Below are 22,535 nucleotides of genomic sequence, written 5' to 3'. Positions count from 1 at the left end.
CCACATCATCGTGAGGTCGTCTCCAGAGCATCTCAACCCACACATGTGCATCCCAAACCATAATACACAGGCACAGTGATGCGCTCGTCCCACCCAGGACATGGCGATGGGAATGCGCCTGTGACCAGAAATTCAGAAGCAGGACAGGCTGACAGCAGCGATGAAATCTGGCCGCAGACGAGATCGAACTTTGACACATGTGCGGAACAGTGGAGCGGTGTGGGTCAGAACCACATTGATACCGAGAAGCTCGTCTCTTCGCTGCGCATGGCATGCCACCACCCCGGCGGGAAGAACAGCAGGTCCCCAGGCTCCAGTGTCACTGCGAGAGCGCGGGGCACTGCATCGCTCCAAAACATCGGCCTTGTCTCCTCTGCACCCGCGCGCGACTGGAAGACGTCCACTTGGGATGTGTTGCTCATAGATGGACTGGTGTTGTTTGCCGCGGGGTTGTGAGGTGAATCATGCGCAGTCGAGGAGGGTGGGGGATAAGGGTACATGGACGGAGATGCATCTGGTGGGGCTAGCCACACGGTCTTGCGACCTACTACCTGTGCTAGGAACGATAAGCACTGATGTCCGAAAACAGACGGGTGGTCCTAGCGCAGCTTACCATAAAAGTTATAAAAGGGATCCTAAAAACGTGTTAATCGATCTCACAATTGACCAAGAGCGCCGACGTGCTCACCGTGTGCGCTGGGGACACGGCGCCAGCGGGGCCAAGCCAAGCGTTAATGATGAGCTCGTCGTCATTCCCGGGCGGACAATACTGGGGGTAGTCATCTGGTGCCGACAATGATGCGTAGACATAATCGGGAACTACGATATCATCCCGGAGTTGGGGGAACTGGGTCAGTAGGTTATGTTGGGCGAGATACAAAATTGGCTGCCCCTTCTGAGAGCGATTAGGTTGGAGAGCGTCCAAGAAGTTATCCCAGGACATCATCTGCTGTGTCCAGTCGTCGTTTCTGTAGTCACTTCCGACTTCAATGGGCACGACGCGACCTGGGCCAGAAACCGAGCGCAAGTAGGCAGGAGACTCCCATGGATGTTGGGTCATTGCGGGCCAGTCGGAGATGAATGCAGGTATGATGAAAGGATGTCGAGAATACTGGGAGATGAAAGCAGTCAGAGATGGCGGAGCTTGCAGCCGAGGCACAGACTCGGAGGCAGATTCAACGATCGGCAGTAATTGCTCCTCTGGCATTGTGCTATTAAAGACGGGTTGTACCATGTGCGAGGATGACGTGACGACTTGGAATCCTAAGCAGCGGCATTGGACCTGGGTGATGAGAATATGTATCAAATCCAGCCTGCATTCTCCTGGGGCGCCTGCAATGACGATCGCATGATCCAGCCTGGCAATACACGATCTTGCTAATTGTACATCCTCCGTGAGAAGGAGAGACCGTATGTCTGCCAAAGACCGAAGGATGCATGCGTCCGTGTACAATCTTCTCCAGGATGTGGAGGACTGGCGAGGCGACGAAGCCATCTTGTCATAAGCCAGGTTTATGACATGCTCAAGACCAAGACATGTGTCCTCGTCGAGTGGCAGCTCTCCGTCCGTCAACTTTGTCACAGCATGTTGTAAGGTGCCCGCTGGCTCGCCGGGACAGGATTGTATTTCTAGGAATTCCGCTCAGTTCAAGGTATGGAGTGGGAAAGACTGGACGCACCTGGGATATTCGAGGCCAAATCATGCTGGAGAGTGTGCAAGGAGACGGCGAGCAGGCTGGGTGGCGCAACGGAGGCAGCCATCCGCAGTGAAGGAGGGCGCGATCCGGTGAGCCGAGATTCCGGCGAGATATGCATGCATAGGGAAGTGATCGACTACGTGTTGATCTCATCACGCCCGTCCCTTGTCCTCTCCCAGTCCGTCCTCCCCCAGAGCTCCCCAAAGGCCGCATAGAATGCTGCTGTAGACGCATCTCGCGCGCAGAGGGGCCGGCGAGCACAGGCAGACGCGGCTGAAGGGCGGATCCATCGCGAACAGGGAGATCAGCCACATGTGACAGGCTCACACGCAGATGACCGATGCGAGTCACGCGTGACAGCGTCAATTTTCGTCACAAGGCCCACCTGATAAAAGGACTCTGTCCTCGCGGCGGGGGACCGTGAGAAAACCCCGTTACTGCCTTCGATCCCCATCGCCGCGCGCCCGGTCCGGCGCCACCCTCATTACGTTATGACCTCTAGGCATGCACCGTCTCCCATATATGGCAGTCGTCGTCGTACTCATCTCTCCCCTTCTCCCCCAGGTTGGACCGGCTCCTCCTACTACTAGACACCGGTTCATCAACCTCAGTGAGGAACACCGCAGGAAAGCAGCTCGCTCAACTCGCCGCAAAAAGTGTCATTGGCGATGTTTCCATCGTTGAAGACGACGTCAAGGCCAGTCGCCAGCACGCGACCCTCGCCGACCAGTCCGCCTGGTCTGAGCTCATGGCAGTAGTTGCTCGAGTATGTACGCATCATATCCTCGTGATTTTATTTCAACTCCCTGCCAGATCCTCCCTTTTTTGCATTCAAGATCCCACGAAACACGTTCAGCGGCATCGACCGCACTTTCACAAATATTCGCACTCGTCCCCCTCTGGCAGCCATCTCCAGATGCAGACACGAAGAGTGCTGACCACGTTTCTTCCTTGCCCCCTCCAGAATTTCCGTCCTTCTCAGTGCGCGAACTCATGGAGAAGGGCACTTTGCTACTAGCATCCTCTGGCAGGGAGTTTGTCCGGCCAAGCGGTATCCTTGCGAGCTCTTCCGAAGTTCAGAAAGCGCGCAAGGAAGCCATGGGCCGCCTCGGGCTCGATTTTCTTGACAGCTTCGGGGGCGACGACGACATGGACATCGACAAGGAACTTGCGGCAGACGAAGGCGACCAGGACGTAGACATGGAGTTTGCCACAAAGACAGAGGAAGACGCGTCTGTGCTGACCCCTGTTGACGACGTGCCGGCCAAGAAAGAACCATCACCCGTCCGCTCCAGAACAGGCACGCCAGCACCTGACGTGTCGATGGCGGTCGACGACTCTGCTCTTTCCGCGCGGGAGCGAAACAGGCTAAAACGCAAGCGCAAACCAGGAAACAACGCATTCGTCGCAGCCCCACCTCCAGCCCAAGGTTCAGGGGCCAAATACAACGCAGCGCCGGCAGGGCAATCAAAGTATGATCGGAGTGATTCACATGTTGTTCGATTTCACTCACTTTGTTCTAGAGCCCGCCTTGTCAGCACGGACGATCAAACAACGTCGAGTAGCAAGACGAGTCCCAGATCCCCCCGTGACACGACGGCACAAGAAGGAATTGTTATGGACCCTTCGAAGGGTGGCGCGGTTTCACCGAAGGCCGCGAAACAATCGAAGGCGCTGGAAGTGCGCACCGGCCATTGGGTCTGGGACGGCCTTGTGAAGATACTCGAAGTGGATTTATTCAGTCCCGCTTGGGAAGTGAGACACGGTGCTGCGATGGCATTGAGAGAGCTTTTGAAGTTACAGGGGAAGTACGGCGGAATGCAAAGTGAATATTCTTTGAATATCGCTGCTCGAAGACTAACCTTTTGATAGTTGATCTAAGCTGGGATGAGAATGAGGCTGCACACGAGCGATGGTGCAACGATCTTGCCTTGAAGTTCCTGTGCATATTCGTGCTTGACAGATTCGGCGACTTTGTTTCCGATCAGGTTTGTGTCCCTGGTCCCCAACCCCCGCACATGAATGCTGATTGGCGTTTCAGGTCATCGCACCCGTAAGAGAAACCGTATCGCAGACATTAGCGTCTTTACTTCTGCACATGCCGCGGCGATCTGTCCTGCATGTCCACGCGATCCTCCTCGAGATGATTCGCCAGGACTTCCCTGTGCCTGTCAAGCCATCGAAGGGGAAACTTAAGGACCAACAAGGGGACCGTGGGCATGTGTGGGAAGTCCGGCACGCGGGTTTGCTTGGAATCAAGTATGAGGTTGCCGTCAGGAGCGATTTGGTCAGCGCCGAGGGAGCTGAAGGGGATCATGCAGGGGCTCAGGATGGAAGGGAAGTGCTGCGGGGCGTTGTCGATGCCGCAGTTCTAGGGTATGATTACATTCTTGCTGTACAATGACACGCTATTGATGTTCTTCGGCAGGCTCGGTGATCGCGACGACGACGTCCGGTCTGTCGCAGCGTCATGTCTCCTACCTGTAGCTGCTCATCTCGTGGAACGTCTTCCGGAGGAGCTGAGCAGAGTTTTGGCAGTCCTTTGGAGTTGTCTGAGCGATATGAAGGACGATCTTAGCTCCAGCGTTGGAGCCGTCATGGACCTCCTTGGTTAGTAAATTTTCTCTAGCCAACTATATGCGCCGCTAATGCGGCCTTCAGGTAAACTTGTCACCCATGATCGAGTCATTGCAATAATCGCTGATGAGACACAGTCGTGCGTAGCCTTCATTCTGTGAATGTGGAAGTTGTTGAAGTACCTTTGTCAGACACCCTATCACTGTCCTCGCTCCAACTTTATTCCCCTTCTTTCGACATACAATCCCAAATGTTCGACTTGCCGTTGTCAAGACCCTGCACACGTTCATGACCGTCCCGACGCTACCCAAGGACTGGATGAGTCTGTTGTTCCTCAGACTGCTATACCAGAACTTGGTGGTCGAGGAGCGTCCCGACATCCGCGACTTCACTCTTTCTGCGTGGCGATTAGCCCTCTCTACTCTGAATTCCGTGACGGGCTGGATCGAGTCGCTTATCGACCAGCAGGTTCTGCTGGAGTGGTACGCAATTATCATGACGCCGCTCGGGATGAGGCTGGATGTTTCCCACTTCTACGACGCGACCGCATCTACCGACAACGAGGGTGCGCCCGAACGACATAACGTGGACAAGAACATGCTCACGCAGGACCTGGGGCTGGTCTCGGTGGAGATTGTGCTCAAGGCGCGGATAGCTGCTGCCTCGGCGCTTGCCCTCATCATAGCATCCTGGCCGGACATGGTGAGTTGATGTGGCGAAATTTGTACTTGCTCTGTAGCTCATTTTATATGTGCAGGGCCAAGGTCTCTCTCTAGATGACATGTTCCGCCCCATCCTCATCCATTATGTTGATTCTACCAGTATGCTCCAGAAGTTCTTAGCCGCAATCATCTCCGAGGAATGGGCACGAGAGTATGATGCTACTGTCGCCCCGCGGGCTCCGCTGCTCACGGAGAAATCTGCCCTTGCGACGGAGATCAGCGTCAAAACGCTTGCCTGGTTGCAGGCCGACCCGCCCGCTGCATACCACGAGATGGCGTTTACACTTGCTCGTATCCATGGCGAGTGCTACAGCCTCCTGCAGTCGTTCGCGTACGACTGCAAGATCTCGCACGCGGCAATCCCGTCACTGGGCACGGAAGTGGACGTCACAGGCACGAAAGCGGACTGCTTTACCATCGAAACTGCGCAGGCGGCTGTGGGCGCTATGTTCACAAAGCTGAAGGACAGCCTAGGGAAGACAAAGAAGCGTGAGCTGGCGATCATCAAGGAAAAGCGGGCGAAGGTCATCGCAAGTATTGAGCGCTACACTGAAGTCAAGGCCCAATATGACATACGTGTATCCGCTACCTTCGCTGCTGCGTTCGTTGCATTCAAGAATACGCCTGATAAGGTCAGCCCGATCGTGAAGGGGATCATGAACAGCATCAAGGTCAGCATTTCGGCTGCTGATCGTGCAATGAACGCTAATTTTTTATATGTTAAAGACCGAGGAAAATGCCGATCTTCAGACACGCTCTGCGGTAGCCGTCGCGTCCTTCATCGAGTTTTGTGTCCGGCGTGATCTTGCTCAGCCACCAGACAAGATTGTGAAGAATCTCTGCACGTTTCTCTGCCAGGATACGAACCAGACGCCCACATTTGCCTTTGCTCGGAAAACGACCAGTGGGATATTATCTTTTAACAGAACGACTGGGAACAAAGAAGAGGCGGAGAAGACTCCTTCCGGTTCTGAGGATGCTGCGAAAGCACATCTTTCCCGTAGAGGCGCCCAGTTTGCCTTTGAGGAGCTGTCGAAGAAGTTCGGATCACATTTGCTGGATGTCGTTCCCAAGATGTGGCATTCAATGGCAGGAGGACTGCTGAGTGCCTGCGCGACTGGTACATATTTGACTCATTTTATCTGATCTCATGCTGAGTGGTATCTTTGACAGATACTGTCGGCAAGATGGACAAGCTCATCGAGAAGCATTTCGGCCAGGATCTTATTGATTCATTCAGCGTTCTAGAAGCCGTGGTGCCCACGTTTGATGAGGCTCTCTGGCCAAAGTTTCACGAACTGTTCCCGATGATTATCCTTGCGCTTCGCAGCCAATTCGCGATCATTCGCCAGTCGGCGGCTCGATGCTTCGCTACTATATGTAGTACCATGACGATGGATGCGATGCGATGTGTCGTGGAGACCGTGCTGCCATTCCTCGGAGATGCGCTGAACCTCTCTAATCGCCAAGGCGCAGTAGAATTGGTTTATCGTAAGCTGGGCTCTGCACTCCTGAGTTGTGTCCAGTCTGACAAATGTCTTAGATATTGTTCAAAAGCTGGACATCAAAGCCCTACCGTATGTCATCTTTATGATCGTGCCAGTACTTGGTCGTATGAGCGATTCGGACGACGATATCCGGTCTACTGCAACGAACACGTTCGCTTCCCTTGTGAAAATGGTTCCACTTGAGGTAACGTATACGCGTGTAGTGCTTTGATACACGAATCTCACGATTCTGCAGGCTGGCTTACCTGATCCACCTGGTTTCTCTGAGGACCTGCTCCAGAAGCGAGACGAGGAACGGCAGTTCCTCATGCAGCTACTCGACGGTAGCAAGGTGCAGCAGTATGATATGCCTATTACCATCAAGGCGGAATTGCGAAAATATCAGCAAGAGGGTGTCAATTGGTTGGCATTCCTTGCCAAGTACCAGTTACACGGTATTCTTTGTGACGGTACGTCTTTCCGAGCTCATGGCAGCGTTGTGACTGATGGTTCCTTAGACATGGGGCTCGGTAAGACATTACAGTCCATCTGCATCCTGGCCAGCAAACATTTCGAACGAGCCAAGAAGCACGATGAGACAGAGTCCCCAGACTCCGTTCACCTACCTTCTCTGATTGTTTGTCCACCTACTCTGACTGGTCATTGGTACTATGAGATCCTCAAGTACGCTGACAACCTGAAGCCCGTGATGTACACCGGCAACTCACGCGAGCGCGGGCGACTCCTTGGCAAGTTGAAGAAACATGATGTCGTGATCACCTCGTACGAGGTCGTGCGGAACGACGTTGCCAATCTCCAAGACTTTAACTGGCACTACTGCATTCTTGATGAGGGTCACATTATTAAGAATGCGAAAACCAAGCTGACGAAAGCGGTCAAATCACTTCGGGCGCATCATCGGTTGATATTGTCTGGGACGCCTATTCAGAACAACGTGCTGGAGTTATGGAGTCTGTTCGATTTCTTGATGCCGGGGTTCTTGGGGACTGAAACTTCATTCAATGAGCGGTTCAGCAAGCCGATCCTGTCCAACCGCGATGGCAAGTCCAAGAATGGCGAAGCAGGTAAATATCTCATAATGTTGAATGCGAGCTGTCGCTTATCATATTTTCTAGCTGCTCTTGCGCTAGAGGCTCTGCACAAGCAGGTTCTGCCGTTCCTTCTGCGTCGGTTGAAAGAGGATGTGCTGCATGACCTACCACCGAAGATCATTCAAGACTACTACTGCGAGTTATCCGAGCTGCAGAAATATCTCTATGACGACTTCTCAAAGTCTCGGGCAGGTGCAGAGGCTGCGGACGTTGTCCGCTCCGATCAGGCAGGCAAGTCGGGTGAACAGCAGCACGTCTTCCAGTCACTGCAGTACTTGCGGAAGCTATGTAACCACCCTGCGCTTGTGCTGAAAGACAAGCACTCGGTCGTGAACGCCTTAACGAACGCCGGCCAGAAGACACAGTCCGGGGATCTGAGCGATATTCAACATGCGCCAAAATTACTTGCTCTTCGGTGAGTTACTGTGCGGATGATTGTACTCTGTGCTAACGAAGCGTGAATGTTATACTCAGGCAACTGCTTGTGGATTGTGGTATCGGTTCAGCACCTGGAGTCACCGGAGAAACGGTCAAGAGTGAACTTGCTGATGCAGAGCCGACCTCGACTGGGGCCTTCTCGCAACATCGTGTGCTCATCTTCTGCCAAATGAAACAGATGTTGGATATCATTGAGAGGGATCTATTCAAGCAGCACATGCCCTCTGTGACGTACATGCGCTTGGACGGCGGCACCGATGCGAACAAACGGCATGCTATCGTGCAAACCTTCAACTCGGATCCCAGTATTGACTGCCTTCTGCTCACAACTCATGTCGGCGGGCTTGGTCTCACATTGACAGGCGCTGACACCGTCATCTTCGTGGAACACGACTGGAATCCCATGAAGGATTTGCAGGCCATGGATCGCGCGCATCGTATCGGGCAGAAGAAGGTCGTGAACGTATACCGGTTGATCACGAAGGGTACATTGGAGGAGAAGATTATGGGGTATGTGTTTCTGCTTGTTTGCCGCGGACGATATTGACCGGCTTGCAGCCTGCAACGATTCAAGCTCAATATCGCGAATTCCGTCGTCACGCAACAAAATTCGGGTCTATCCTCTATGGACACAGACCTTGTGCTGGATCTCTTTAGACGCACGACGGAGGACGACGATGTCGCGGCTATGAGCAAAAAGGACAAGGATCCGGCAGCGATTCCCGGCCAGAAGAATGTGCTACGGGGCCTGGAAGACTTGCCGCCAGAAGAAGAGTACGAAGGATTGGATCTGTCAAGTTTCATGAGTTCCTTGGGACGGTGATGCAACTATTTTATTCGTTTCGGATCTCGGACACTGCGTAGCATTAGAACTGCTGATAGACGTGTACTCAAGGCTGTATTCGTAGGATACCACTTACATACTTCCTGTATAATGAAACTTACTTATGTTCGATAACGTAGTTGTGGCTTGTGTGCATGGTGGGAATTGGAAGGCTCGGAAGTAAACTTCAATCGGACGTTCGTCACGCTGCGTAATCTCGTGCTGGATGATCTCGTATACTATTGTCACTCGCAGGCCTGCGGCTTCTCGATGTGTACTCTTTGCAAGTTCCCTCTGTACTGAACATCACGGTAGAAACATCTTGAACAATCTCGACTACGAATATATACGACGATTCGTTCCAATGAACCTCAGTACTACTAGGCCTTGCCACGTTAAATTTAAAATCGGCGCTCACATTCCCGCCTAGGGTTGTGGCTGCTTATCTCGTGTAATTTGCCTGGCCTGTGAACAATCTATGAACCATGATGTCCCAAGGAATGCTATAACAAACCCTTGCTTATCAGCTATCGCTGGCCATTGATAATGGTGTGATTGTTAAAAAGAGTCTTTGCCTCTTCGTCCCCCAGCGAGCTCACGCCCACTATGTTCTCGACTTTCGGGACTCTCGCCACAGCACTCTACTTAAGCCTCGCATCAGGGCAGGAACAATTCCTAGCGAGCGTTCCTGTCCCGCATGGCGTCGACGCGGTAAATTTTACCAAATTGTTCGCCCCTGAGCATGTCTTCAAGGAAGCCTGGGCGGAAAAATCTTGGAACGGGTTGACGACGTTCGCAGGATCGACACCTCTCAGGTGTTTTGGTAGCGATGCTGAGACCCCGTACGATGTCGCAGTCTTAGGTATGTGGGCTGAAAACTTGACGGAACTTTGGCTCTGACCCGATTTGTGGTCGTCCTAGGTGCACCCTTCGATACTGCGACCAGTTTCCGGCCGGGGTAAGTCTAGCGGCTAGGTTCCTATGGTCAATCGTAAAGTGTCGACTTGTGTACAGTGCGCGTTTTGGACCCAATGGCATCCGACAGGGCGCACGTCGCCTTGGAGTTTCCAGGATCAACGTGCCAATGAAGATTCGTGTGAGCGATCATCTCGACGTGGTTGATTGTGGCGACGTCCGTGAGTTCTACCATACGTGTATTCATGTTCCACCAACGAACTTCTTGTTCTCAGCGATGGTATTCATCGACAATAAAGTGGCCTTGCGGCAGCTTGAGCTAGCCAATAAAATGGTTCTCAAGAAAACTGACGCTCGATCATCTGGAGGCACAAGCCTTGCCAAGGATGGGAAATTCCATCCTCGCGTACTCACACTGGTAAGCCGCGGGTTTGGAGTACTGTTCAGTTTGAAATAGTAGTACTTAACAGAATGTCAGGGCGGTGATCATACGATCACACTGCCGTTGCTACGCGGCGTCGCTGATGTTTATGGTCCTGTCAGGTGCGTCAAACCAGCTGTGCGAGTTCAATAAAAACGGCCTTCGATCTTTTATGACAGTGTGATACACTTCGATAGTCACATCGGTACGTACCTGTTACTCTTTTTTCCCAGTAAGTGCTCACATCTCCATAGACACCTGGAAGCCTAGAGCATGGGTACGATATGTAGCCCCGTCATCATCGTGTTCCATGTTCACGATTTATAGGAGGAGGGCCCGTGGCTTCCGGGAGAGGTGAACTTGGGTTCAAATTAGAGACATCGATCTTACTCACCCCGTGATTTAGGAAGTCCCGGTGACTCACGGTAGTTATTTCTGGTATGCCCACAATGAAGGTCTTCTCGCTGCCAACAACTCCAACATTGTAAGGCATTGCACCATCTCACTCGTTTCCATAACTAATCTGCTACCATTATAGCATGTTGGTATTCGGGGTGCACTCAACAGCTGGGAGGACTATGATAATGACTACGACGTCGGGTTTATTATCTCTCACGCAGATGAGCTTGAGGACATTGGTTGGAAAGGAGTGGTGAAAAAGATCCGAGACGCCGTCGGAGATAATCCAGTGTATAGTTCGTATACTCCGCTACTCTTTCGTTTCTCTGAGTGTATGACGTGGCACTAGTCTCTCTGGACATTGATGTCATCGACCCTGGTATGGCTCCTGCGTAAGCATTTTCATGCTTTTATCCTGCTGGCCTGATCTAATCAATGCACACAGCACGGGAACGTGAGTGGGTCATAGGACGGCATGCTGTCATAGACACTGACCATTCAAAAGTCCAGAGATTGGTGGAATTACGACAAGGGTGAGGCTCCTTGACCATGATCATATCTCACCCTGGGGATGAGCTCTTACTTTCTTCGACAGGAAATCAAGAAAATTCTCCAAGGTCTTTCGGGCTTGAAAATTGTTGGTGCAGACATTGTAGAAGTAGCTCCAGGTGAGTCGGTCCCCACCAGAAGCTACACGATTCTCACTTGTCCCTTCTGACAGGATATGATACACAGGGTGAGTGGTCCACTTTGATGGACAGATGCCATCATTTGATCCTACTTGAGATAGACGAGATCACCCAGATCACCGCAGCCAACATTGGATGGGACATTCTGGCGCTAATGGCGAAAGCCCCCCTTACCGCGTGAATGAAGCTTTTGGTTAGTCGTACGATGTGCTGCAGTCGGTTCTGCGTCCGTACACAATGGCTCTGTGAAGGCGTCAGGCATAACTAGATGGATCTTGGTGCTGTAGACCCCGCTATAGAGGATGAAGATGCTGACATGTCTAGTTTCTAGTCTTGGAGATTGATCATGATAATCTCGAAGTGATGCGCTATTATGAGCATGAGCATGAGAGAAGGCGACTTATTCGGCTTCTCGGACGCTTCTCGTGTTTTCCTTGAGCGCCAAAGGACGATATCCAACTCAGGATATCAGAATCTTCATGACACGCTGCCTTTAAGTTGTGGCTAAATGCTAAGTGCTAAGTTAAGTGATATGAGAACTTACTAGTTATGATCAGTCTCCGATGGAAAACCGTGACGCTCCGGATACATGACTAAGGAGCAGCTCCCAGCATTATAAGGGAGGGCAGAGGCAGACCCTGGTCCACCCCATCTTAGAAGCATTAAAATGTCTCTCCCTATCATCGAGATTATTCATGGGAAAGCCATTGATGCTGTAACTGCTGATCCCTGGAACAAGGCCATAGTTGGACCTGCCCTGGATATCGTAGGAAATGCACCTGGTTCTCTGAAGTGAGTATCAATCATATCCCGGACGATCAGTGGTCTCACCCTGTATCAGGATCTACCGCGGATTGCAAACGGAGGAACCAAAGCATCTCTACGTTTATGTTGGTCAGTTGCGTCTGGTATGCTCAGGCGTCATCGATTCACCTTGTCGTTTTCGATCCTCCAGCGTGGACGGAGCTTCAGGCGCATAAAAACTTCCAAGCAGATCCTGTCAATTACCCGGAAGTCGGAAAGCGCGTCGGATCTTTCATGGTCTCAGATCGGGACATGTTCCATGTCGAGCCATCCGCAGACCCGTACAAGGCGCTGAATGCGCCAGTAACGGAGCTGGCATTGTTAACTCCTAGGCCAGGATACACGAAGGAGAACGTAGCAGAGAAGGTCAAGACCCTTGTGGAATCCCCACACTCACTTCAGGAGGATCTCGGGTTGATCTCCGCATTTTGGGGTCCGGTAGTGGAAAAGGAAAACACACTGGCTCTCATCGTCGGATGGAAATCTGTGGAGGTGTGTACAGAGTCCGTAGAGTCATAGAAAAACGAACTCAAGACATATCTCCAGGCTCAACGTGGTATCTTCGCAGTCCCGCAGGTTGCCGCTCTGCTGAAAGCGTGCTCAGAGGTAGCAGAGCTGCAGGTGACCCTCGCGAGTTTACTCGAATATCCGTAATTTGGTGGTACCAGAGTTGGCGTGAGGCAGGACCATGGAATAAATGTTGTTGAATTAGTGTTTTGTACAAGCTTCAAATTGAAAATCATCTGTGATCCGAGAAAAGGGGAATTCATATGCCCCTCCTGCATTGAGTTAATCAGTTTGCGCGGGTTTCAGACCGAGTGAGAGCTGAGTCTTGAGGTCAATCGCTTTTGTGGCTTGAATTAGTACATAGATCTGATGATTGGCTTTGGCCCGGATCATACAGTGGTACGGTACAAGCGATCGAGCAGCGTTTCAACTTTGTTTAATGTATGAATTGACTGTTGGTCTGGTACTTACTTCAAGACTTGTAATTGCTGATGTGATATCATTTATCCGATCCATTTGTTCGGAGAGCGGATTAAGGTCCTGCGTGGTGCAGGTATGGTTGTTGGGGGTGCAAACTTTGCGCCGCTCCCTCAGTCGTTGTATTCCGGATTTGATAGTCGCATCGTGCACTTCCGGATGTGCGCATTACGGCTGACAACCTACTGCCTAGTCGTGTCGAACAGACATTTCGACGCGAATTACGGCTGCGTGATGAACCCGACGACGAGGTGACATTTGATTGCTTAGATTGAGAGGAGAGAATCTGACGTTGTACATATTGAACCGGGCATAGCTTTCATTTTTGACATGATCCGAGTAAGATTCTGTGTTGACTTCCGTTTTGAACAGCCTTGACAAAAGTGGTCTGTAGGAAGACAGGAAGCTTGCCTAGGTCCTCCAGCGCAGAAATTGATATTCTGAGACGCAAGGCTTCATGCCCAATCTCCTGATGCATCCTAGCTACAGGACAAGGTAAATCAATGGGTCTGCTTAATACTATGAGTACTCCCGAACCCTCGAGACGCGACAGCCTGAAACCCTTGAATGAAATGAACCTGCAGTGCATGCGAGCCCTCCTTATGCCTCAATTCCACCACCATCGGCAAGATCTTCGTCATGATCCAAGACCCGGACGGCTTGATGATCAGCAACACGGTCGCGTCGTTTCTTCTCCATAATCATAAAAGTGATCACAATCATGTCGACGCTGAGGGACGTGAGCTGAATCTGCAAAAACCACTTCTTCTCGCCGCGGAAGAAGCCGTCCTCAACAAAGTCTTGCGAGAAACGCGCGACCTCTTCACCTGTTTTGTCATTGGTCAACTATCATCGGAACACGTCAGCCTCGCATTCTTGAGGCACTCGTGGCTTGCGTACCAACGAGCCGATGCCTTTCACAGCCTTCCAGCGGTAGACCTCGTCGTCGTTGCCGAGAAAGTAACGCGTCCTGTGAACGCAACCGGGATGAGGTGAGAGCTCATCGAACAGACGTTAGGGTGCGCCTACAAGCTGAACTTATTCCCGACCTTGTACAGGAGCTCCTTCACGAGTAGTTCCTGGTCGGAGCCGTCGAAGACCCTGCTCCGAACGATGGGATGCGCGCCCCACAGCCGCCGCCACTCGATCTCTGCGACTAGACTCTCGCTCTCCGTCTGGGCAGGTCGCCGGATGCGTGATACAGCGGGCCCGCCGAATGTATGCGATTTGGACGTGGTGACTTGGTAGTGCGCCACGCCCTCCGCGGAGACGAGCGTCATGCGCTCGGGGTCATTGTGGACCAGGTACAAGCGCATCGGCTGTTTCTGGTGAATGAGGGTGCGAAGCGGGAAGAAACCACCACGGCCAGGAATATATCTGTGCAGGTAGAAGTGGGCGAAAGACGAGATGCAGGGCGAGACATCTGAGGCTGTCCTTTATTCTGCCAGCCTTGATATCAGCGAGCTCGCGTGCTAGACCCCGTTCTAGAGTCTTCAAGACCGATCATGTTGGAGGTTGGACTGCAGGACCATTCGGTGCTTTGCATAGCAACTGAGCGATACGACTAAACCCGCGATGAGTGTATGAAGTACATGATGGAAGACGCACGTTGATACGTCATGCACGAGCATTCAAGATGAATTCGCACTGACCTCGAACTTCGGAATCAAGGTTGATGTCAAACGACAAGCTGTATGCGATCGCCTAGTCAAAATCGTGATGTCAACGGCAATAAAGATACATGCATTGCACGCAACACGTCGACGACGCAGGCTGAGAGGCAACCTAAGAGGGCTCGCTACACCTACCTTCAAGTTGACAATCCTACTGAGGTCGCAACTAGAAGTACCCGTCATAATCAAATTGCCTAGATAACGTCAAGAACATCACAGCATGGAGAGCAATGCGGGGAATAGATACTCTACAGTGGAGGGTATACTCCAAATATACAGATATAAGATACATCAAGCATAGATATAGATCGCAGAGAAACACATGCAGCCACCCGGGAGTCCAGCCAGGCGGCTCAGTCATCTAGAGAAGTCCTTCTGCGTCTGCGCGGACTCACGCGTCCGCTAAAATCAAGCACGCCGACCGTGTTCCCAAAACCAGCAAGGCAGAACCTCGGGCCGCTAACGAGCGGCGCGACGCGGGTGAAATGTAGTCTCGGGATGACGCCCACGCCGGCCCTACGCGGGGCCTGTGCAGACGCAGAGGGCTCTGCGGCCGCGTTGTCCCGCTTGCGCTTCAGGCTCAGCCGGTCATCCACGTCGCGATTGAGCACGATGAGCGACGACGCTTGCAGCCGCGACTCCTCCGGATCGAACGTCCACAGCTCCCACCGCTCGAGCGTCGACGCACTCAGGCCGCGCGGGGACTCGACCTTCAGCTGCACCTTGTGGTCTGCCCGCCCCTTGACGAAAGGCGGGCGAGGGCGCCGGCGGATGCCCACAATCTTATCGCCCATGACGTCCCAGCTGCCGCGCTCCGCCATCGCGTCCGCGATGCGCATGACGACAAGGCTCTGCCAGATCGACGTCGGCGGATGCGACGAGAGGAAGCCCGCCGCGGGCGACACGTCGATCGGCCCGACCGGGTGCCCATCCGCGTCGTCGCAGTCCGAGTTGAGGAAGAACATGTCGTGGCTCCGGCGGTGGCTCTCCTTCTCTGACGCCCGCCGCGAATGCACGCCGTGCGCCGAGACGGGGAAAGTGTCGAGCCCCGAGCTGGTGGATGAGAAAGATGGACCGCGGGAGCGGGGTGTTGCACTGCCGTTGGACGACGCAAGCGAGGCCGCGCTGCCGCTGCGCGACCGGTGTCCGAGCACACTTGCGCGGAGCGTCGGTAGTGGCTGGCTGCGTGGACACGAGCACCGTCTAGTCGGGAGATGGAGATATGCACGGTGTATGAGTATGAGCTGGCCGACCGAAAATGAGACGAGGAAGTTCTCGCACGGCAGCTCGCCGCACGTTGAGCATGTACTCATATGCACCGGGGTCAGCCTCAGGTGCCCAATATCGCCGAACGGCTCGTCTAGGATGAACAAGCACTCGCGCTTCGCAGCCGCCCAGAGAGAGACGACCCCAGCCCGCGTCGCCGCAGCGATGATCACATGGCGCCTTCCGTCAAGCTCAGCATTGCATACGTCGACCTTGCACACCAGGTCCTGCGGGTTCCCAGCTGCGATCCAACACTCGCGCGCCACCATCTTGTCACGCTGGTCAACATCGCACAGCTCGAACGTCCCGTCTTCCAGGGAGAATCCAACCAACAGCCGTTCGTCGCCGTTGACCGGAAGCAGCATCGACTTGACTACAGATGCGGAGCGCGACGGCGTGATGTAGCGCGCGCGCGGACTCGCCTGCACCTCCCACCGCACGACCATGCCATTGTCGTACGTTGCATACAGCGACAGCATATCTTCCAGATGAGCATGCTCCGTGGCGGGCGGCGACGGTGTAGGTGGTCGCACCGGGGACGGCGGGCGAGAATGCGCGTATCCAAAGTGCAGTTGCGTGACCGCGGCAGCACACGTATTGTCCAGATAGAGTTGCGTAAACGGCTTGACGTCATCCTTGCCCACCGACCAAATCCCGATGACCCCGGTCCCAGTGCCGACCGCGCAGATAGACCCAACCTCGTTGATGGCCAACGCGGTCAGCGTCGTTGCCACTGACGCGGTGCTCGCGCTGCTGAGCAGGATGTCCGACGTGTCGACCGTAGTGAATGCCGTCGTGTCAGTGCGCCAGATGACGAACTCGTTCTGCAGCCCGAGACCGGCGACGACCTTGCCATCCTTGCTCGTCGCGATCACCTCCACGTCCGTGGGCGACGCGCGCGGAAGCGTCGTGAATGCAATCTCGTCCTCGACACACGACTCGTCTGCGCTCTGCGACTCTTCCTCGGGGCGCTGTCGATTCGCTTCAAGGAGCTCGACGTTCTTGAGCAGATACAACAGAAGCGCATACAGCGCCATCGTCGTCGCCGTTATCGGGACGATGATGATCTTGATCAGCCACCACACCTGCCTCGCCATGCGTGTCCACAGTCGCGACACCCTCGACACACGTGGACGCAACGCCCTCTCGCTCTCCGCCCTCAGCTCCTGCTGGTCTGTCTGCGCATCGTCCCCAGGCGCGAGCATGATGATCGACGGGGACTCAATGCGGACATGGACTAGCGTGTCATCGTTAGGGCTGAGAACCTGCCAGGCGCGGAACGCAGGCGACACGCGATCTGTGGCGGTCACCTTCTGAAACTGGCGCAAGGAGTTGTGCGTGAGAGACGCCCGAGTGTCATCCTTGAGCGACACAGAGGACGGCGATGTGGCAAAATAGAGGGTCGCTGTAATCGCGAGCAGCTTGAATGGGGCATGATCAGTTGGCGGAACTTCACACTCAAAAGCGAGACGCACGAGAAAGAGGCTGAGGTTCTTCGCGGGACGCCCGCGAATCGTGTTCTTCGCCGCAGTCAGGGCTTGACTCCATGTCTTTGGCGGAGGCAGAGTCCGCATTGGACTGGCCTTGGGACTCTCGGAAGGAGCAAGACTATCTTGGCGCAACAGCTCGTCTAGCTGCTCAGGACATGTTCAGTCATCTATTCCGCATACATGGGACATATGCTTACTTCTAGACGCTGGATGTCAATCGACAACACCGTGACGAAAAATGTATGGACCAAGAACCAGTGTGCCACAAGGACTACAATTGAGAACGCACAAAACTGGCGGATGGCACCGCTGGAAAAGAATGCGATCACACCGAGCACGGTGTTGTACGACACGACCTTGAGCGTGTTGGAGGTTCCAGCCTGGCCCAGACCCTGAGCTATTCGCTCCTTCACTGGGATCGTGACAGATGTTTTGAGCACCGCATCGACCTACACACGCATGTCAAAGCGAGCACACATATCAGCCGTTAGAACGACGAACGATATGGAACATGTTCTCCACCCCAATGAAGATGACAATGATTGGGAACAACTCCCTGCGACAGCGTGTGAGCACACGACCAGCGCATCATGAACACAGATAGCCAAGACACTCACCAGGGAACCATTGTCATCCTGAACCCCACAAGCGCGCAGACGCTCAGACTGGTAATCGTGCTGACTATCAGCTCCACCATCCCGGTCACCGCCAAACCGAAGCGCGAATGGACGGTGTCCATGCGTCTCATCGAGTGGAAGGCATACACGAAGAATACAAGGTAGGCGGCGTAGCAAAACACAGACAGGATGCTCAGGTCGCCCTTCATCGATACGTCCTTGTCGTACTAGATAGAGCATGTCATTACGCGCCCATCAAATCAGAAAGATAGCGTCATTCATACCTCAAGCGCCACCAGCTTGGGTGCCTGCGTTTGCACGACGAAATCAGCACTGTAGCCCGCTGCTTCCTTTAACACACGCAGCCACTCAAAGTGCCCCACGTTTCCGAGACAGTCCCGGTCAGGGAAGAGGTATGTGAGGACCAGGAACATGGCAGAGTCAATGTAGGACGACGATGTCGGATCGCGATGCTCCCGTCCGGCGAGAACCATGTCGGGGCTGATGGGGACGCCGGAAACGGAGATGTTGTGCGCGAGATTGACAGTATCCAAGATGTTGTCGTCCGCCAAAATTGCGTGCTGGTCGTGATTCCAGAACGCAAGCGGACTGAGTGAGAAACAAGAGCCTGCCGGCGTTTTGACACATGGTATTCTGCGCCGCGAGATGATATTTGATATGCGACGCTCGAGGTCGAGCGCGGATATGAGCGTGTTGCGCTCCAGAGCCTCGAGGCCATATTCTGAGGAGAGGCTGCCTACCATGACGCGCTCTGAGCGCAGGATGCCTTGCATACCGCATTGGACACGGGCGACCGAATCCTCGCGGACGCGCAGAGTGGAATGTCCTTCCCACAAATGTCGTAGGTCGTTTTGGACAAAGTAGTTCGAGAGGTCGTCAGAGGCGACGAAGGAATCCAGGACGCGGAGGGTGAAACCGGCGAAGAAGTGCGTTTCGGGGGAGGTGTAGACGGCTATGGCAGGGAAAAGGAGGGAGGTGATGACGATGGAGGAAACGAGGATGAGTCGGATCTGGTGGGTTGCACAATGACTGAGACGACGTGAATAGTGCGGCTACGCGAGGAATACAAGAGACTCACATTCCAAATCGCTGAAAAAACTTGGTGCCATACTCACGCGTTCTCTGAAGGATTGCAGGGGTCGGAAGGGAGTACATAGTTTTTCAGAGCGAACAGGTCGCCTGAAGGTGAGGGATGTCCGTCGCAGGAAGAGAGGAGACTATAAGGTGAATAGAAGAATGTCAGCTAGTTACGAGAATTGTCCGAACGTGCGCGCTGTCGCCGCCGCTCCGCGTGATAGCCGGTGTACCGGAGATGAAGCTCACGACTGGACACGGCAGAAAATCTGCAGGCTGGGTGGAAAGGTGTCGCGGACGGGGATGAGGATGAAGACGGGGAAGCGCCTGGTTTCCCTCGTCCTTAGCGCTGAGAGCGCTGAGACCCTGCGGCGACCACGGTCGAGACACAGCCCGCGCCAACATGGGCCTGTCACCGGGACCACAATGCACAAATCCGCGCTGAGTCCGCTGAAATCGCAGAGATGACGGGACGAGGATGAGGCCGGCAAGGGGAACCACCTGGGGTGGACTCTTTTATATGTAGGGCAACCGTTTAGCATTGTATCGGTGACGAAGGACAAGACAGTGCTTGAATATGAATGCCGTAGTATGCAGCGGCGGTGACTCCAAGCGCAATATATCGCCACACAAGGACTGAGCGACAAAATTTGACATTGAACATGTTCAAATCGAGATAGGATAGGCTGTTCACCATGACAGCTAATCCCAGGCTACAGTACTAGTAAAACAAGCGTACTACGTCCGCGAGGCTCGAGCATAAGAACGGCGGCGGCGTCGCTCAAGCATACCACGCCGTCCGCTCCTCTGGCTTGCCGTGCCGCCGCCCCCTATCCGGGAAAATGTCTATCAACCAGCAATGGTAAGCTGCAGAAAGCCTATGCAGTGGTTAGATATCCAAAGTAGAGTGTATTCATCTAAACAAAAATGAGAAAATTGCAATGGACTACACGCAGCGGCCGAGTACATGCGGCCCGCCACTCTGTACGGGGGGCCGGAATCTAGCTCTCAGCGAGCACTTGAAGCGGCCGCGCTGCAAGTTTGTCTCGCCATTATTTGGTTGTCTTCTGCAAGTTAGTACTAGCAACGACAAATTTGAAACCAGACAATTTGTTTACATTCTTGGACGATGCTATGAAAGTGATTGGCAACACAGAGTTGCAAGAAGAATTTGACAGGGCATGGGAGATGCTTGAGCGCACAAATTCTGTAATATTATATCCCTTGGCAGTACAATCCCGTACTATGATAATGAGTTTTGGGTCATTCTATCCAGATAACATGATCAGTTCCGTTGTTGTTAATTGAGTGGGTGCTGATAGTGCTTATGCGGCTTCATGCAGAATGGAAACACATTATTCATGGGACCAATGACTCGGATTCACTTGAATAAACGTGAGCCCATGCAGTACAGCATGGAGGCGATTTCACCGAGTTTACATGGTCCGAGGCCGATCGTCTGTCAGCGCTTCGGCGGTCCTCTCCTCCGCGCCACCAGCGAGTCTCTTCCACCACCGTGACCCTCCTCGTCAGCAATGCACGCCCTCCGCCATCTCTCCAGGTCCGCACCTCGCTCACTAGCATCTCGTCGATGTAAGCAGAGCCTCACACCCCCACCCATGCGTCTCCTCACGTTCAGCAGGTATGCAGACAACCGCGGCACGCATGGCCGTCACAAACTTCCAAATGCCCGCCATGTCGCCAACCATGACGGAGGGTGGCATTGCAGACTGGAAAAAGAAAGAGGGCGACTCCTTCGCTGCGGGTGATGTCCTGCTCGAAATCGTGAGTTGACTTCGTACCACCGTGTGTCCCATCCGTCCATGTCCGCTCTCACGCGCAGGAGACAGACAAGGCCACCATCGACGTCGAGGCGCAGGACGACGGCATACTAGGAAAGATCCTGGTAAGAGCTTCCACTCGTGTAACCCCGTTATCCCCTCTCCAGCTGGCACATCCAGGTTCCCAATGGCGCAAAGGGCATCCGCGTCGGCCACACCATCGCGCTCCTTGCGGAAGAGGGCGACGACATCTCCAACCTCGAGCCGCCCGCAGAATCTACACCTCCCCCAAGACAGGACTCCACGCCCGCAGCCTCCTCGTCCACCCCGCCCTCCTCTGTGCCCGACAAGCAGCAACCACAGCAGTCCGCACCCCCCGCGCAGCCGTCCGCCCACCCGCAGAGCTCGCGTCCGCTTTTCCCCTCCGTCCTGCGCCTGCTCCAGGAAAACGCGATCGTCGACGCCGGCAAAATCACGGGCACCGGTGTGCGCGGCATGCTCACCAAGGGCGACGTCCTCGCCTTCCTCGGCAAGGCGAGCGGTCCCTTCGGCACGTACAACCCCACGGCATCCGCCAACGAGCCGAGCACGTCCGCCCCCAAGAAGCCGGAGCCCGCGCCTCTCGACGGGCCTGCGCTCCGCCGGCTCATCGTCGGCAACATGCTCGAGGCGTCGCTGAAGGCGCGCACCGCCGCGGGTGAGTAGCGGTGCTTGCCATGTGTTGGTGCCAGCGAGCTAATGTGCGCGTACAGCGACAGCGCCTCCCGCGGATTTCGACTCGGTCATCGCGGACTATCTCCCTCCTGCGAAAACAAGCGCACCCTCGTCGTCCGTCCCCCAGTCTCTGCAGCAAGCCAAGTCGAACACTGGATTCTTGGATGGGTTGATTTAGGCTCGTGCGATCCTGCTGTAGTTCGTAGAGCACCTCAGTTGGGCTTTTTTGGATTAGAGTATGCTAGCGGTGTTTGTCGCCGTCCCACATTTAATTCATGTTGCAGTTCGGATAGTCATGGTCTCAGTCGAGCGAGATTTTTTTTGCACATGCACAGGCAAAATGACACAGTCAATCAATATTGTCATTAACAAGGGTGAAGAGTAAGCATGGTAAAACCATAATGGACGAATGACTAGTGAAAGCTAGTGAATACATGGGGGGAACCGGCACGGGCTGCGCCGTCCCGACACGAACATTACAGCTAAGCCGTAGGAATAAGATCACATAGATGTCGATCCATGGGGTGTACAATAGTATGAACCACAACTTAAATGCTAGTCCTATTGACTACACAGTGCTCCGCGCCGGAATCCACGCACCACATAACAGCGAAAGCAATGGACACATAAAATACACACCGCTGTAGCGCACAGCCCGCTCCCAAAGTCAACCCCTCCTCGCCTTTTTCGAAACAGGCATCTCCTCCACGGCCAGCCCGTGCGCCTCGTGCGCCTTGCCCTCCGACTCGGGGACGTGCCAGGTACCGTGGAGCATGCCGACGATGTAGTCGTGGTGCTTGCCAAAGATCTGGCGCCGCAGGGGTTCGTCCC

The 22,535-nt window shown here is 54.0% G+C and overlaps 6 protein-coding genes across 6 annotated transcripts; 4 read left to right on the top strand and 2 right to left on the bottom strand.

Annotated features, from left to right (window-relative positions):
* Window positions 1-224: 224 nt before the first annotated feature.
* Window positions 225-1,761, bottom strand: FIBRA_07241 (uncharacterized protein; the record flags this gene model as incomplete). Its single annotated transcript, XM_012328932.1, has 4 exons — window positions 225-556; window positions 614-635; window positions 689-1,629; window positions 1,680-1,761. 4 exons carry the CDS (start codon window positions 1,759-1,761, stop codon window positions 225-227), a joined length of 1,377 nt encoding a protein of 458 aa, XP_012184322.1.
* A 427-nt stretch (window positions 1,762-2,188) lies between these two features.
* FIBRA_07240 (uncharacterized protein) lies at window positions 2,189-8,856 on the top strand (the record flags this gene model as incomplete). Its single annotated transcript, XM_012328931.1, has 18 exons — window positions 2,189-2,261; window positions 2,309-2,463; window positions 2,511-3,169; window positions 3,221-3,522; window positions 3,570-3,685; window positions 3,739-4,073; window positions 4,126-4,307; window positions 4,359-4,413; window positions 4,466-4,976; window positions 5,032-5,667; window positions 5,723-6,116; window positions 6,170-6,487; window positions 6,540-6,688; window positions 6,740-6,953; window positions 7,002-7,568; window positions 7,620-8,010; window positions 8,070-8,543; window positions 8,592-8,856. The coding sequence occupies 18 exons, from the start codon at window positions 2,189-2,191 to the stop codon at window positions 8,854-8,856; spliced, it is 5,796 nt and encodes a 1,931-aa protein (XP_012184321.1).
* A 606-nt stretch (window positions 8,857-9,462) lies between these two features.
* On the top strand, window positions 9,463-11,461 carry FIBRA_07239 (uncharacterized protein; the record flags this gene model as incomplete). The annotated part of the gene is made up of 16 exons (XM_012328930.1): window positions 9,463-9,718; window positions 9,778-9,814; window positions 9,871-9,992; window positions 10,047-10,189; window positions 10,250-10,314; window positions 10,372-10,397; window positions 10,447-10,469; window positions 10,520-10,546; window positions 10,599-10,676; window positions 10,731-10,887; window positions 10,941-10,983; window positions 11,037-11,045; window positions 11,097-11,124; window positions 11,187-11,259; window positions 11,313-11,327; window positions 11,382-11,461. 16 exons carry the CDS (start codon window positions 9,463-9,465, stop codon window positions 11,459-11,461), a joined length of 1,182 nt encoding a protein of 393 aa, XP_012184320.1.
* A 486-nt stretch (window positions 11,462-11,947) lies between these two features.
* FIBRA_07238 (uncharacterized protein) lies at window positions 11,948-12,738 on the top strand (the record flags this gene model as incomplete). Its single annotated transcript, XM_012328929.1, has 4 exons — window positions 11,948-12,072; window positions 12,122-12,174; window positions 12,236-12,576; window positions 12,631-12,738. 4 exons carry the CDS (start codon window positions 11,948-11,950, stop codon window positions 12,736-12,738), a joined length of 627 nt encoding a protein of 208 aa, XP_012184319.1.
* Window positions 12,739-13,668: 930 nt separating this feature from the next.
* On the bottom strand, window positions 13,669-19,614 carry FIBRA_07237 (uncharacterized protein; the record flags this gene model as incomplete). The annotated part of the gene is made up of 11 exons (XM_012328928.1): window positions 13,669-13,914; window positions 13,969-14,038; window positions 14,098-14,497; window positions 14,721-14,772; window positions 15,137-17,641; window positions 17,695-17,946; window positions 17,999-18,053; window positions 18,115-18,341; window positions 18,399-19,187; window positions 19,251-19,352; window positions 19,402-19,614. 11 exons carry the CDS (start codon window positions 19,612-19,614, stop codon window positions 13,669-13,671), a joined length of 4,911 nt encoding a protein of 1,636 aa, XP_012184318.1.
* Window positions 19,615-20,744: 1,130 nt separating this feature from the next.
* Window positions 20,745-21,882, top strand: FIBRA_07236 (uncharacterized protein; the record flags this gene model as incomplete). The annotated part of the gene is made up of 5 exons (XM_012328927.1): window positions 20,745-20,802; window positions 20,852-20,994; window positions 21,053-21,115; window positions 21,171-21,687; window positions 21,743-21,882. 5 exons carry the CDS (start codon window positions 20,745-20,747, stop codon window positions 21,880-21,882), a joined length of 921 nt encoding a protein of 306 aa, XP_012184317.1.
* Window positions 21,883-22,535: the final 653 nt, after the last annotated feature.

Source organism: Fibroporia radiculosa (assembly GCF_000313525.1).
Source record: "Fibroporia radiculosa TFFH 294 genomic supercontigs, scaffold12217, whole genome shotgun sequence".
Classification (NCBI taxonomy): Eukaryota; Fungi; Basidiomycota; class Agaricomycetes; order Polyporales; family Fibroporiaceae; genus Fibroporia; species Fibroporia radiculosa.
Note: the sequence above shows the minus strand (reverse complement) of the source record. Positions and strands in the feature narration are given on the sequence as shown.